Source organism: Columba livia, chromosome 12 (genome assembly GCF_036013475.1).
Source record: "Columba livia isolate bColLiv1 breed racing homer chromosome 12, bColLiv1.pat.W.v2, whole genome shotgun sequence".
NCBI lineage: Eukaryota > Metazoa > Chordata > Aves > Columbiformes > Columbidae > Columba > Columba livia.
This window is the reverse complement of record NC_088613.1, coordinates 8,150,361-8,163,703: the sequence shown is the minus strand read 5'-3', so window position 1 is coordinate 8,163,703 and position 13,343 is coordinate 8,150,361. Positions and strand designations below refer to the sequence as shown.

The 13,343-nt window shown below is 42.9% G+C and overlaps 1 protein-coding gene across 4 annotated transcripts in view; it reads right to left on the bottom strand.

Moving 5' to 3' along the window:
* Positions 1-9,408, bottom strand: part of LRCH2 (leucine rich repeats and calponin homology domain containing 2) — a 48,896-nt gene extending 39,488 nt beyond the window's left edge. Inside the window, exon 1 of one of the 4 annotated variants that reach the window (XM_065077673.1) lies at positions 9,068-9,408. In XM_065077673.1, coding sequence (XP_064933745.1) covers positions 9,068-9,344 — 277 coding nt within the window. In that variant the 5' untranslated portion in view covers positions 9,345-9,408. The remainder of the gene's footprint in view (positions 1-9,067) is intronic. The other 3 variants (XM_021284991.2, XM_065077675.1, XM_065077674.1) reach the window with 3 other exon arrangements.
* Positions 9,409-13,343: the final 3,935 nt, after the last annotated feature.

The window sequence follows — 13,343 nt, the reverse complement described above, 5'->3', positions numbered from 1 at the left end:
GCATACCCATATCTTGATACTGCATACAGTTCCTAGCTTATCTCAAAAAAGATACAGTACAACATATACAAAGTATATACACATGCATGAGAATCTTGCAGTATAAGAGGAGATTATACAGAACAGGTTTCATCAGTCTGGAATAGACAACTGAGTATGAAATCTATTTTCATTATTTTCCTCAAAATTATGGGCCTGCAAAGGAAGTTATCAAGCAAAAGGTTGTGGGGTTTTTTTTTTTTTTTTTTTTTTTTTTTTTTTTAAAAAAAGCTTTTAATGGACAATCCTGGGCTAGATACACCTTTTGTGTCAATGCAGTTGTATCCAATTTATATATTACAAAAATATTTTTATAATGTACAGTATATTTATAATTATCTATATTTTTTTCTAATTATATAGTACATAACGCTACACAAAACCACAATCAGAGAGACCTCACATAAGTAAGGACCAGTACCTCTTCCCAAGCACCTACTATTCCAGAGAATTTATCCTGGGAGACAGTAGCAAATATAAGAACCCTTTGCAAGTGATGTGACAGTAATTTGGCAGTAAGGGAAAGAATAGTGAGAAGTTTCTGAAACTGCAAGAAGAAAGAGCACTGATACAGAGTTACAGCTTTCATGCAGTCACAAAATTGCAACATACTGGGATGAGAAACTCAGGACTTCTGAGCAAGTCCAGAAAAGGCATAAAGAACAGGTTTCCTTGCCACCAATGTGACCAATGTTTAATAGCTAGAGATGAAAAAACCTTCCAGAAAAATGAATTAACATTGGCCAGCTTAACAGTGCATGTTTAATCATTTATTCAGTCTTCTAACACATGCAATGCCTCCTTATATGTTACTAAACTGAAACACAAGGTACTGGACTGTGTTAATGTGAGTGACCACATTTCTCATAGCAATACGCCGTAAAATATTTTAGCACAGGGCTGCTCCATATCAGAGAGAAGCTAACCATCTTTTCATGTTGCTTCTCACTTTCATACTCCTCTGCTTGTGTTTCTTCTTTGAGGTGTTTAAAAAAAAAAAGAAAAAGAAAGAAAAACACTCCCAAGGACTGCAGGTGGCTACGAGCAACTTTTACTTTTCTTAACTGACAGAGCACAGGAGAGTTTCTGTTTTTGTGAAACAGATATTACAAAGACATATTACAAAGCGGTGTTTGAATTCTAAATCCAACAACTGAAGAGCTAGGAAATACCTGCTTTATGGTTATCTATGTCAGTAATTCAGTTATGTATGCCATCTGTGCAGTTAAAGTGACAAATGAAGAAATCATACATGACCACATAATTAAAGTTTCTCATGAGGCACAGAGGGAAGATTGTACAGGCAATCAAACTGTATTTTACATATTCTGAGATCTCGGTTTTTCAAACTAAACAGCACTACTAAAGAAAAAAATCCTTAAAAAAAAAACCAAACATATATTCTTATTACCTTGGGGACACAAACAAAAAGTATCCCATCAGATTAAACCACAGTTCTTCCACATGAAATACATGTTTCTGTAACTGGAACAGACTAACAGTTTTCTCTTACAGACTTTTACTATGGGGTAGGAAGGACTGAGATCCAGTATATGACTTTGAAATCAAGGTAGGCTTGAGGAACCCACTATTCCAACCCATCCTCCCTGAACCTAGTCTCCTAGTTTACACCAGACACATCTACATTGAATACGTCTAGTTTGGCAGTTTGGTTCAAGCAATTCCTGTTTTTCATGTAAGTCGTCTCCACTCACCACATGTTCATTCCGGTACATGGGGATTTTCCTGAAAGTTGTGCTCAAAAACTAAACCAGAAGCTCTGATCTAAAGGTTGGAACAAATGGAGGGCATGTTGGTGCTGACCTACTGTACACCAACACAAGGATGAAACCAACAGATTAATTCAGGGAAGTCCTCACCATGTTACCACATGAGATGGATCCAGGTGTTTCCAAAACAAGACACCACACTGCTCCAACTCTTGAATTGATATGTTCAGTTATTTTAGCACAATATGATTAAAATGAAAACTAAATATCACCAAGAGGAAGGAATCATTTACTCCTCAACTTGGCATATGAAGGGGTGAATTGGCACACCAATGGGCTATATGGTCAAAAGGACTTTACATATGTCAAGGATTATCTTTCCTCTCCACTTCCTGAAGTGCCTTGTCGCCACAATTCTTTTGTAGTTTGAAATTATAAGCAGCAAATCCCACAGGAAGCTTTTTTGTTTCCCTAAACAACACAGCACTTTAGTATTTAGTCTAGACTAAAGTTCTTAAACACAGTTTATTACCAGAAAGAGTGAAACATGTTTTACCTGACCAGTCAGCAAGACTTATTAACCTTGCGTATTATAGCACACAGCATTTTTCACTGATGTTGGCTATTACTTATTGGTTTAATTACGTCAATTTCTTTGTTTTTCAAATTTTAAAATTCCAAGTTTCAGTTTCAAATTATTTTAAGTCTTACACAGAAAAGTAATACAAGGGAAAGTAATCATCACTTGTAAATGAAGGAAAGTCCAGGTTTGTTGAGGTTTACCTTAAATGCACACAGAACTCACAAGTTAAGTTCTTATGTTAGTCTCTGTATGCTCAGATATTGACATTCAAGGCCTTTGCCCTGAAGAGCTTACAATCTAAATAGACACAAGGAAGAGACAAAAGGCTACAACCAATCAACTGTAGCCAGTGTTTAGTATATGACTTTTGTGCAGATAAAGCTGCTCAACACTGGCTAAACTAAGCAGAAACATTTTTAAAATAAGCTAGACTGGTAGAAGACAAAGAACACTGGAAAACAAGATGAGTGAAGTCAGAGTGAAGCACAAAAAACCCTTAAGAAAATAGATAAACTAACAGTCCATAAATACAGAATAAATAGGGTCTAGCAACAACTACAACATGTTCTCTTGAGACACAATGGCCACTGCTGTAGCAACTTCAGCATCTGTTCTTATTTGCTGGTGCCTCCTGCTGACTCTGTCCTACTCATGCCAGACCTCATGGCAGCGTTTAAGAATGGCTGTAGCCACTTTTATTAGCTTAAAAAATAAGTATGTAATAGCACCCATTACTGCATGTAATGATTTGAAGTGAACACCTTCCATAAACCTTTTAGTTCTACATAAGTCCTTAATGTATCAAGTACTTGTCCACTACATATTGGTTCCACCTATAGAACCAACGGTAAAGTGACAAATTGAAGTAGATGTTTGTTTTAATACACAGATGGTCAGGGATTTGCTCATTGTGTGGTTACATCTGCTGGTCAGCAGCCCATGAACAGCCCCAAGATGCAGGGCTCCTTCAAGCCTTGGAACTACAAAAAGCTTTTACTGGGAAATCATACACTGACACTTGGGAACACATTAGTGATAATCACATCTGCCAAGGAACGAAGTATTTTAGTTCTGTAACACAGAATAAGACTTTTTCTTCCTCTTGCCTGAAGTGCTATGCCTTCTCCAGACCTATCAGACCTGGCAGCAGATTCTCCTAGCAAGCAGCAAACAATCCTAGGTCAGTTGGAAGAACAATGAAAATCAGACTGCTGGCATGCCACAGAAAAGCAGTAAATTCAGAAGTCTCTCCACACTGTCATGTAGAACTTTCACCACAAAAAAGATCTCATGAGGATCTTCACATTTTCTGTGGAATTCTAGCCTTCAGTCCTGATTCAGTTACCTTTTGCTAGGAAAACGTTTCAGCACTAAATGCCAGCCTTACCAGTAAAACAAACATATACTTTTGCATCAGCTCCAACAAAGCTTCACAAGTCAAAGAAGAAGACACTTTTCAAAAACAAACAAACAAAAAATCTGAAAAAGCAAAGGCTAGTCCATTTCTCTTCTTGCACAAGGTTTAACAATACAATTCATGATTTAAATAGACTTGCTCCCTCTTCAAATGATACATAACAAACAAGAAATATGTATAACAGACAGTTCTTTAGATCAACCAAAAGCAGGAATATTCCATAAGTTAAATCTTTTTCATATTTCAAGGCACAAAAATAGTCAACATGATCACAAATTTAGTTTTGATGAAGAATACAGAAAGTAAAAATTATACACACTGTACATTTCTGATAAGCCTATAACATGGATTTTTTTTTTTTTAAGAATAAGATATTAATGGTATTCTTCCTAATGCAATCCTTTTATGCAGGTGAACAACACACACAACTCATTTCCCTTATCCCAAACACTGGACAGGGTAAGAAACCACTGTGGGGAATTTCCACAATTACTTGCTTATAAACTGTGTAACTTCCACATCTTGCATCTGATTTATTTCTGAGCATAAACACTATCCCCTCCCAACCAAAACACAAAATCTCAGTTTCTCTTTCCATCCAAATCTGAGGACATCACTACTGAGCACCATGTTTTTCAACAACTGATTGCTAGAACAATCTTGATTTAGGATATACATCATATATAATCGTTATTTTCTTAAACTGCAAATTGGATTTGGTGTTGCTATTTAGTTACTTGCCATCACTTTAATCAACATTGGTACAATCAACAAAAATAACTTCATTCAGACAGAAAAATATAATGGTTTGTAAGTGTATATTGTAAAGGCAGAAGATTACTATAAATATTCTTACACAATTCATACTCAGTATTAAGCTGTAGGTTTTGGTTTTAATCCATAATCACATGAATGACTGTATACCTTACAAGGGCCAGAAATATGATATTAAAAAAGAAGTTGCACGGTAATACTAAGCAATAGTACGGTAAACAACAAGCACATCTCCCCCCATCCCCTCCCCTCAGCAGATACAGTCAGGAATCACAATGTGGGAACTCTGCCTGTGGTGCCAAGACTGTCATTGGCCATGACAGTAGGGCTCATCCTGACATCATACTGGGAATACACCGGTGTTACTCCTCAGCTATAGAAGAAGGTAGCAGGTGGTGAGAAAGGAGAAATTGCAAAGTTCATATATTTACAGGCAATCATTCACCTACTTATTATTGTTTAAAGGTTACCTCAAACTAAAAATTGAGAATCAAGTTTGTTGTGACAAAGTCATAAACAAGTACACCTGATGGCACCACTATATTTATCCAGAGCAAATCAATTGTTTCTTGAGCAGTCAGTCTAGTAACTTCCATATTTACTAAACTGGTGTTGTTATACGAAGTGCTTACAAAAAGGGGGGAAATTGCTAAAGGCACAGGTTGACTTAGTTCAGCATGGCAATATAGCACAGGAACCTATCTTTAAAAAAACAAAACTGAAAACACACATCTCTTCAGCTAAGCAGACAGTGATTACATCGATGTGATATACCCAATTACTTAACTGCCAGGGGGCCTAATGTTGCTCATACAGTGAGAAGCAAAATTAGAATGTTAATAAAATGATTGGGATATTCAATATACCTCAATACACCTCTTGATATCTCATGAACTACAATTGTTTTTTTCAGAAGTTCATTTAACAGCAGCACAAGATCTGTGTTAACAGCCAGAAAAACAAATTCAGGGAAATAATAGAATAAGGGGGTTTTGGGCAAACAGTTGCAATGACAATTCATGGTTAAAAAGTTATGACAAATATAAGGTCAGAGCTAAACATCCAGATATTGTCATCAGGCTTTTAGCTCAGCAATAATTTTTGTCACAAAATTTAAGACGCCAAAAATGTGCTACAATATTTGCAAATTATGTACTGGAAAGTGATTACATAAGTTAGATGTAAAACATGGCCAGACCTCAAACAAAAAAAATCCCAGGGTATTTTTGATAAATCAACAGCAGTTGTGCTTTAACACATGCATATCTGAACCTCACTGAGAATTGTAATGGTTTTCTTTCTGTTGCTGATTTTATTCACAGAATATTGTGGATTTACAGTGGAACTGTAGATCCTACAGTGATATGGTTTGTAGAAAGAAATCGTTTACATCCAGACTTGTTAAGTGGTTGGGTTTTCTTAAATGTTTGTTTCAAGTACAACAGAACCGAATTTCAGAGGGTCACTGAGTTGGAACATGAAGTGAAACACAATAAAGATTTTTGACCCATTCCCCCATCTTCCATGCCTTAGTCTAAATCTATCACTTTAAAATATACCCATGAATACAGTTAAACAGTGTTAACTGCTACAAAAATGCCAATAAGCAAATGACCATTGCCTCTGAGGCAGCTGTAGATCCTCCATCAAGCTCTATGCCACACTGATACTAGGTAAAGGATGTCCATGATTCACCAGGAGAATACCATTTACCCACTTATCATTAAGATTCTACAGATTACATCAAAATAAAGACTATAAATCTTTTGTTTACAAGCGTATTTTGAAAGACATCTAAAATTTGTATTTCACAGGATTAATTTGTAAATCAGTGCCACTTAAATCAAGATGGTTACAAGACGGTACTTGCATAGACCTCTATCTACCACTTAAGTCAGTTTTTTTAGAGCAGCAAGCAATATGTCTATTTTTATCAGAGACTGCCCTTAAACATTTTCACACAATCTTTTGTGATGAAAATTCAATCCTGATGGTAGTGACTGGGCTCTACTACGTCCTAAAAGATTAAGACAAGATCACTGCACACAGTTTTTACTCACATATGTTGAGATTCAAAATAAAAACAATGAGAAAAATAAAATCCAAATTACAATTAGTAATAATTAGAAAACACAAAATATGGATCCCTGATGCACCTGCTTCAGGATGCAGAAAAAGTCTTTTTAATAATAGATTGCCTAAATACAATGCTTCTTTTTTAATGCCTTAGCTACTGAATATTTATATGCAGAAGTGACCTACTATATTGCTGAATAAATTTTTATGCTACTACAAGGGAAAAGAGCTATTCTTTCATGGAACCTATTTTTATTTTAATCTTGTGCTTCCATAATGAAATAACTAACACATTTTTGCCTGTCCCTGTTCTTCATTGCACATAGGTATGCATCATATGTGTCAAGGAAAAAAGCTAATAATCCACAAATCATTAGCAGGCTTCATACTGGATACAGAAATTGGATTTTAAAATCAGTCCTTCACAAATTCTACACCATACACAACCTAACACATCACAGAAGAATGAGTACATTGGTATTATTGAACCCTCTGCACAAATGCAGCCCACAACAAAGAGCAGCAGAATGAGTATTTGATAGACCAGGAGTACAGGATTGTCAGAGATGGATAAGGTACCACAATGGGCAGTCTCATATTCAAAACAATAAACCAACTATTCATAATCCATGGGGAAAGAAAAGCCCCAAAATGAACAAACAAAAAAACCCCATAGAATTAATTCACCCAAACAACATTTTGGAAAGCCACCACTACTTGCAAACAAAAGATGCTAGACCTCTCATTAATATTTTGTTCTAACACATTACTCCAAATGATCCATTTTCAGCAACTACTCCAGCAGCAAATGAATACAGAAGTACATCAGAGATGAGCCAGAATACAACAAATGTCAAAAGTAGTTTTGTTTTCTAGGAACTGTACAGAAAAATGTCTCCAATTTGTTTCACTAAAAGACTGGGTAAATCCAGGCTCACACTCATGATATCTAAGCATTTCCCAACACGGTGAATACATTAATCTCAGACACGCACACTGCACACACATCCCTTGCACCCGCACTTGTAACCATCCTCCTGCTGAGCTGGGAAAGAGGACTGATCAGAACACCCCAGGTAATAAAGCTTCACTGCAAAGGATTTGACACCCTTGAAGGTACAAACCAAACACAGCACGGAGCTCTTATTCCTCAGAGCGCAAATACATAGCTTCCCTCATTTTGCACACCCTATTCCAGGCACTGTGTGCACACACACAAGTTACAGAATCATAAAATTGCAAGTCCTCATCCTTATGACACGTATAGACAGACACAGAACACAACACCTAATTCCCTGGGAATGCCACCCTCCCACCCTTGCACGCACACAGAAAGCACAACCTTCCCCTCGCTGCACACACACAGACTGGAACCTCTGTCCTCGCTGCACGCAGGCAGCCCGGCTCTGCCCGCAGCACACACGGCGCCCCTCCCCACGGCAGACACACACACACAGAGCACAATAACCCTCCCGCTGCACACACTCACATGCACACACGGACGAGGGTTCAACCGGGGCCCCTCTCCCCGCACAGCCCTGCCTGGGCACACACAGCGGCAGCTCCCCGCGCAACCGCACGCTGCTGGGGTAGCCTCGCCCCCCACCTCCTCGGGCACACCGCAGGAGCACCCCTACCTTTGCACACACGGGAGAAATCAGGTACCCCCATGCACAGCCTGCCAGCACAGACCCGCAGAGCAGGAACGCTCCCCGCGGAAGCACACACAGCAAAAGCAACCCCCTCAATGCATACAGAGAGGGAGCACCCCCCACTGCACACCCCAGATCCTCCAGCACCCCGTCCCACTGCATGAAGGGGTCGCCCCCTCATTGTCCCGTCCATCTCTCCCAAAAAAAACGAAACCGTGGAGCCTCCTCACTACCTCCCATCGCCCTCACGCAGCGAGGGGCCCTGCTCCGACCCACTGCCACCACAGCAGCCCCCACACGCACCCCAAGAGCCCCACGGCCTCCACTGCGGGGGCTCCTTAGTGCTTCTCCCCACTGCCACCACACCAGCCCCTCGCTACATACTCCCCATTGCCACCACAGCATGTGTCCTCCACTGCTCCCCCCAAGTGCCACCAAAGCAGAGCCCCCCGCTGCATCCTCCCCATTGTCCCCACCGGGCACCGCTCGGGTCCCCAATGCCACCCGAACAGGCTGCTCCCACACCATCCCCTCCAACTGCCACCACAGCCCGCACCCCGCTACAGCCCCCCAGGTCACCGCAGGAGACCCCTTCACTGCATCCCCACCGCAGCAGGGCCCTCGCACCGCCCCACTGCCAACACAGGGCCCCTTTCCCATTGCTCGCCACCAACTGCCACCGCAACGGGGACACCCCCCACAACCCTCCCAGACGGGACCCCATCCGCCCCGCACTAACCCCGCAGCTGGGCCCCCTCAGCAGCCCTGTCACCCCTCACAGCCAGAGCCCCTCTACCTGCTTGTGTGGTGTCGCTGAGGTCGTAGCCGCTGCCGGGGAAGTCGCGCAGCTTCCTCCCGCTGAGGCAGAGGATGCCCGAGCTGCCCGCCTCCTCCAGGGCCCGGTCCAGGCTGCGCACCGTGTGTGGCTGCGGCAGAGTGGCCGCGCCCCAGTGCGGTCCGGCCGAGAAGGAGAGAGTGAGGTGACCGGGGATCCCGGGGATCCCCAGCCCCCCCGCTCCGTTGCCGTTGCCGCCGCCGTTGCCGCTGCCACCGCCCCCCTGCCCGGCCGCCATCTTCGCGCGGCGCAGACCAGCCCCACAATAACAACAACCGGGGCCGCCACTGCGCAGGCGCCACCAAACCCGCAGGGGGCGGAGGGGGGACGCGAGAGTAAGGGGGGGGGGGGGACGCCGCTGGCGGAGGAGGCGTGGCTCCTGCGCGCCCCTCGGCCGCTGTCACCAATCCACGGCGGCGTGGAGGGAAGGGGGCGTGGTTCCGCTGCTCCCCGGTGGCCTTCCCCACCAATGGGGTGTGGTTCCCCGAGGGGATGCTCGCCAATGACGGGCGGGGCGGGTTGTGGCACGCGGTCCGCGCGTGGGCGCTCCGTGGGGTGCGCGCCGCCGCCGGCGGGAGCGGTCCCGGTGCGTACCCGGGACGTACCGCCATGGCGAGCAGGGCCTGCCGGGGAGCCTGGCAGCCGGGCGCCGCTTGCAGCCGGGCTGGGAGCGGGCGGGGGTCAGTGTGTTTCGGGAGAACGCAGCTGCTGGAGGGCGACGCAGGGCACCCGCAAAACAGAGGCGACGTTTATTTGTCACAGAAAACCACAGCGCCGGTGAAACCGCATCACTTCCCGGGAGCGGGGCAGCCTCGCCTGCCGGAGGCATGGCAAATAGGCTAATTTCAGTCTAAGTCAGCCGTTGGGCAACGTTCAGGTTTACTGTTGTATCTATGGCAACATAGATTATCGATTGTTTCACAGGTTAAAAAGTCGCCTAAACCAGATGCACCAGAGCATCACCTCTGCTGAAAGCTAGTAACGAGTAGTGCCTGTTAATAACTGCAGATCCTCATTAGTGGCATAAAAACAAAACCAACAACAAGCAAACAACCCCCCAAACAAAAAAGCAAAACCCCCCAGAACAAACAAGCTAAACCAAGAATCTCCCATAGCAGAGCAAAGGGAATAGGAGTAAGGTTGTCGCCCTGAAATGGGCTAAGAAACATTCACAAAAGCCTCAAAGATGCTAAAGCGCTTGACTCAACATGTGAAAGCGGAGTGGTGAAGCACAAATCAGAAGGTGGCTGCAATGTCCAAGGCCCTGTTATATTAATGAAAAATGCTACACAATTTCTGGAATACTGTATGGATGAATAATTAGCTCTATTACTATGTAATCTGTACTTGTTAGGTGCTGCATATTTATCTGTCAAAAGAGACTCTGGAGCCATAATTAGGAAATGCTAAGGAAAGACTTGTAGAACCACATTTTAATGCAATTGCTGTGGGTTTAATAAGCAAAATCTGCTTTTATTCTTTGATCCCCTTGAAGGCCTTTAAATGGGCATTTTTTTTTTTTTTTTGCATGCATGTATCATTACTAATTTGGGGATCTAAGGGAAATTCCTTCTATAAGCAGTACGGAAGAGACTAGCCTTCAGTCAGCAATATGTCAGTGAGAGACAGCTGAGCCATTATTAGTCAAAAGAGGAACAGCTCTGTAATATTCTGTGGGTGATATCTGGACGAAATTCAATAGAACCAAATTAGTCAGGATCAGTAAGAAGGTACTGAAGAGTGAAGGGTTTAATCCTTTGGTGCAGTGTTGTATGGACTTTGGGATCACTGTGTCATTGCAAATAGATTGGCTTTCCAACAAAAGAGGCCTATGTGCAAAATGCATGTGTAGTGGGGGAAGGGCTCCCATTGTCACCTGCAAATATTGTGGCTGTCTGCTTCATTTAACCTTAGCTGTGGATACTTTTGTGGGCTGTGGGATTAAAACTTACAGATGAATATCTACCAATCAGCCTGCATGCAACAGAGCCTTTGCTCTTGCCCTGAAAAAGCTAATTGTTCCCTGGATTCACAGCAGGAAAATCAGACAAACCTGCATAAACACTGCTGACTACTGCCCTGGGCCGGGTTTCCAGCCAGAGAGGGTGGAATTTGAATGAACTCACAGACTGATGTTGGGCCAAGTGTGTACAATGATTTTGCCTGCAGATGTGGAACTGGAGGTACAGTGGCTTTGCAGCTGGCAGGAGTGAAGCAGAGCAGTAGCCAGGACAAGCTCGGGTAACTAAATATTACTAAATGTTAGAAATAGTTGCTCTGAGTTTACAAAGCAGGCAGCTTGGCACAGGGCCAGCTCTGAGATGCAGCTTTGCTACCCTCCCTGTAAACCACATCCCACAGCCACTTGCTATTTAGAGCCAAACTGAACTCTGTGATGTTAGACAGAGAAAGCGGTTCAGCTTGCTTTGTAAGAAATAGGTCTGACAAATTATCAGAGGACTCAAAACATCATTTAGTCACGCTGGAGTTCTCACGTATGAGGGGCCTTTTTATCTTTAACAAACTACTCACTCTGTCTGTAAGTGTTCTTACTGAGAAGCAAACCAAGCACTCCTAGTCTGCTCAGGCACATGCTCACATCTTCAAATGCATTAAAATGTCCAATACAATAGGCTAGAAGCAATGTCTGAGACATTTTCTAACAGCTAACCAGAAATCCTTGATTTGCAAAGTGCCTTGAACAAATTGCTGCTTATTGAGGCAAAAAAAAGTTTGGGAATTGATTGCACATTTCTGTGTTATAGCTACATGCAGATTTAACTGTGGAGGTCATTTATCATCTCAAATAGCTGCACAATCAGAACAGATGTCTGGAATGCTAAAGCCTAATTTATTTCATTTATATTGTATCTCACAGCCTTTCAACAATTATTTTTCCCCATGCCCCCCACTGCCATTTCTGTTTCATCTTACAAGCAAAACCAGAGTCACTACTCTAGTAGCAGAAGCCTTCCAAAACCAACCTTCTTTTCATAATAAGTAGTAAGACATAGCTGTGCCATCCATCAGTTTCTAGTATAAAACAGAGAGGATAACGTTCTCTTATTTATTAAAGCAGTTAAGATAAGTACAGGAAGAGGTGGAAACATTCCGATGTAATGAGACTGCGCAAGGCAAACGTATTTTCCTGCTGACACACAGCAGACAGAGTCTATGTTTCAGGAGTCTGAAAACCACTGAAAATCTCCCACTTCCATGAAGAGCTTCCACTTCGAAAATCTTTGTGGTTACCCACATCCGCTGTAGATGAGATAAGAACTCATAAAGATATGACATCAACAAACTTCAAGAGGTAGCATTAATGCCTAGAGGAATGAGATCTAGATAAGGCTTTGATCTATCTAACTTTCAACAGGCATTGAAAGACATGGTTACTCACAAGCCTTGCAATGACATAGTCCTTGGCATGGTTAGCCCAAGCAATGCTCAGAGCATGTGCAATAGCTGTGTGTCCATCCTGCTGCTCTGCCTGTGCTGCTCCAACACCTCTTCTGACCGCTGCTCAGCAGCGTCACTCGCAGCTCCATATTTCCCCAGAGCACTGCCTTCTGGAGAGAGCCAGACAGGTTCATCTGTACTGGAAATGTCAGTATAAAATTGATTACGAGAGTAGGGAAAGCAAGAGTGGAGTCCCTTATCTCTCCTGAGTACACTGCAGGCTGTGTCGCGGGTCAGATCAGTGCATGTGATAAGAACATCAAAGCTCAGTAACAAAGCACAGATGCTGCCTGGGGTGTCATGCAGTGAAATGCTCCCTCAACACCTCCACCCGACTTGCAGACTTCTGCCAGGCAATGCAAGCTCTGGGCATCTGAGGCCAAGCAATAGGGATTGCCAAAAGTAGAGACACCCCTGAAGCCTTCAGAGTCTCGAGTTCAATACTTGAGCTGAATACAAAGTAGATCTTTGTCAGTCTAGATGGCCATTTGCTGTGGGATGGCAGCACTGACCTTTTTTGTGTCCTTCAGAGACTTTCTTGCTTTAAGCGATTAAACACCAGAGCTTTCACAATGTTCTTACTATGCTTCTTTATGAGTAGCCTCAGTACTCCTACATATGTGAAGTACTGAGATAACACATTCACTGTTATTTCAGCACTCAAATGATCCTTGTACCTTCCCCTTGATTACTCTTCAATTCCTTCTCACTAATTTTGCCTATCAGTGCATGCTCTATTCCCAATTGATACTGCTTTTCTTCTTCAAGAAGACCTGCA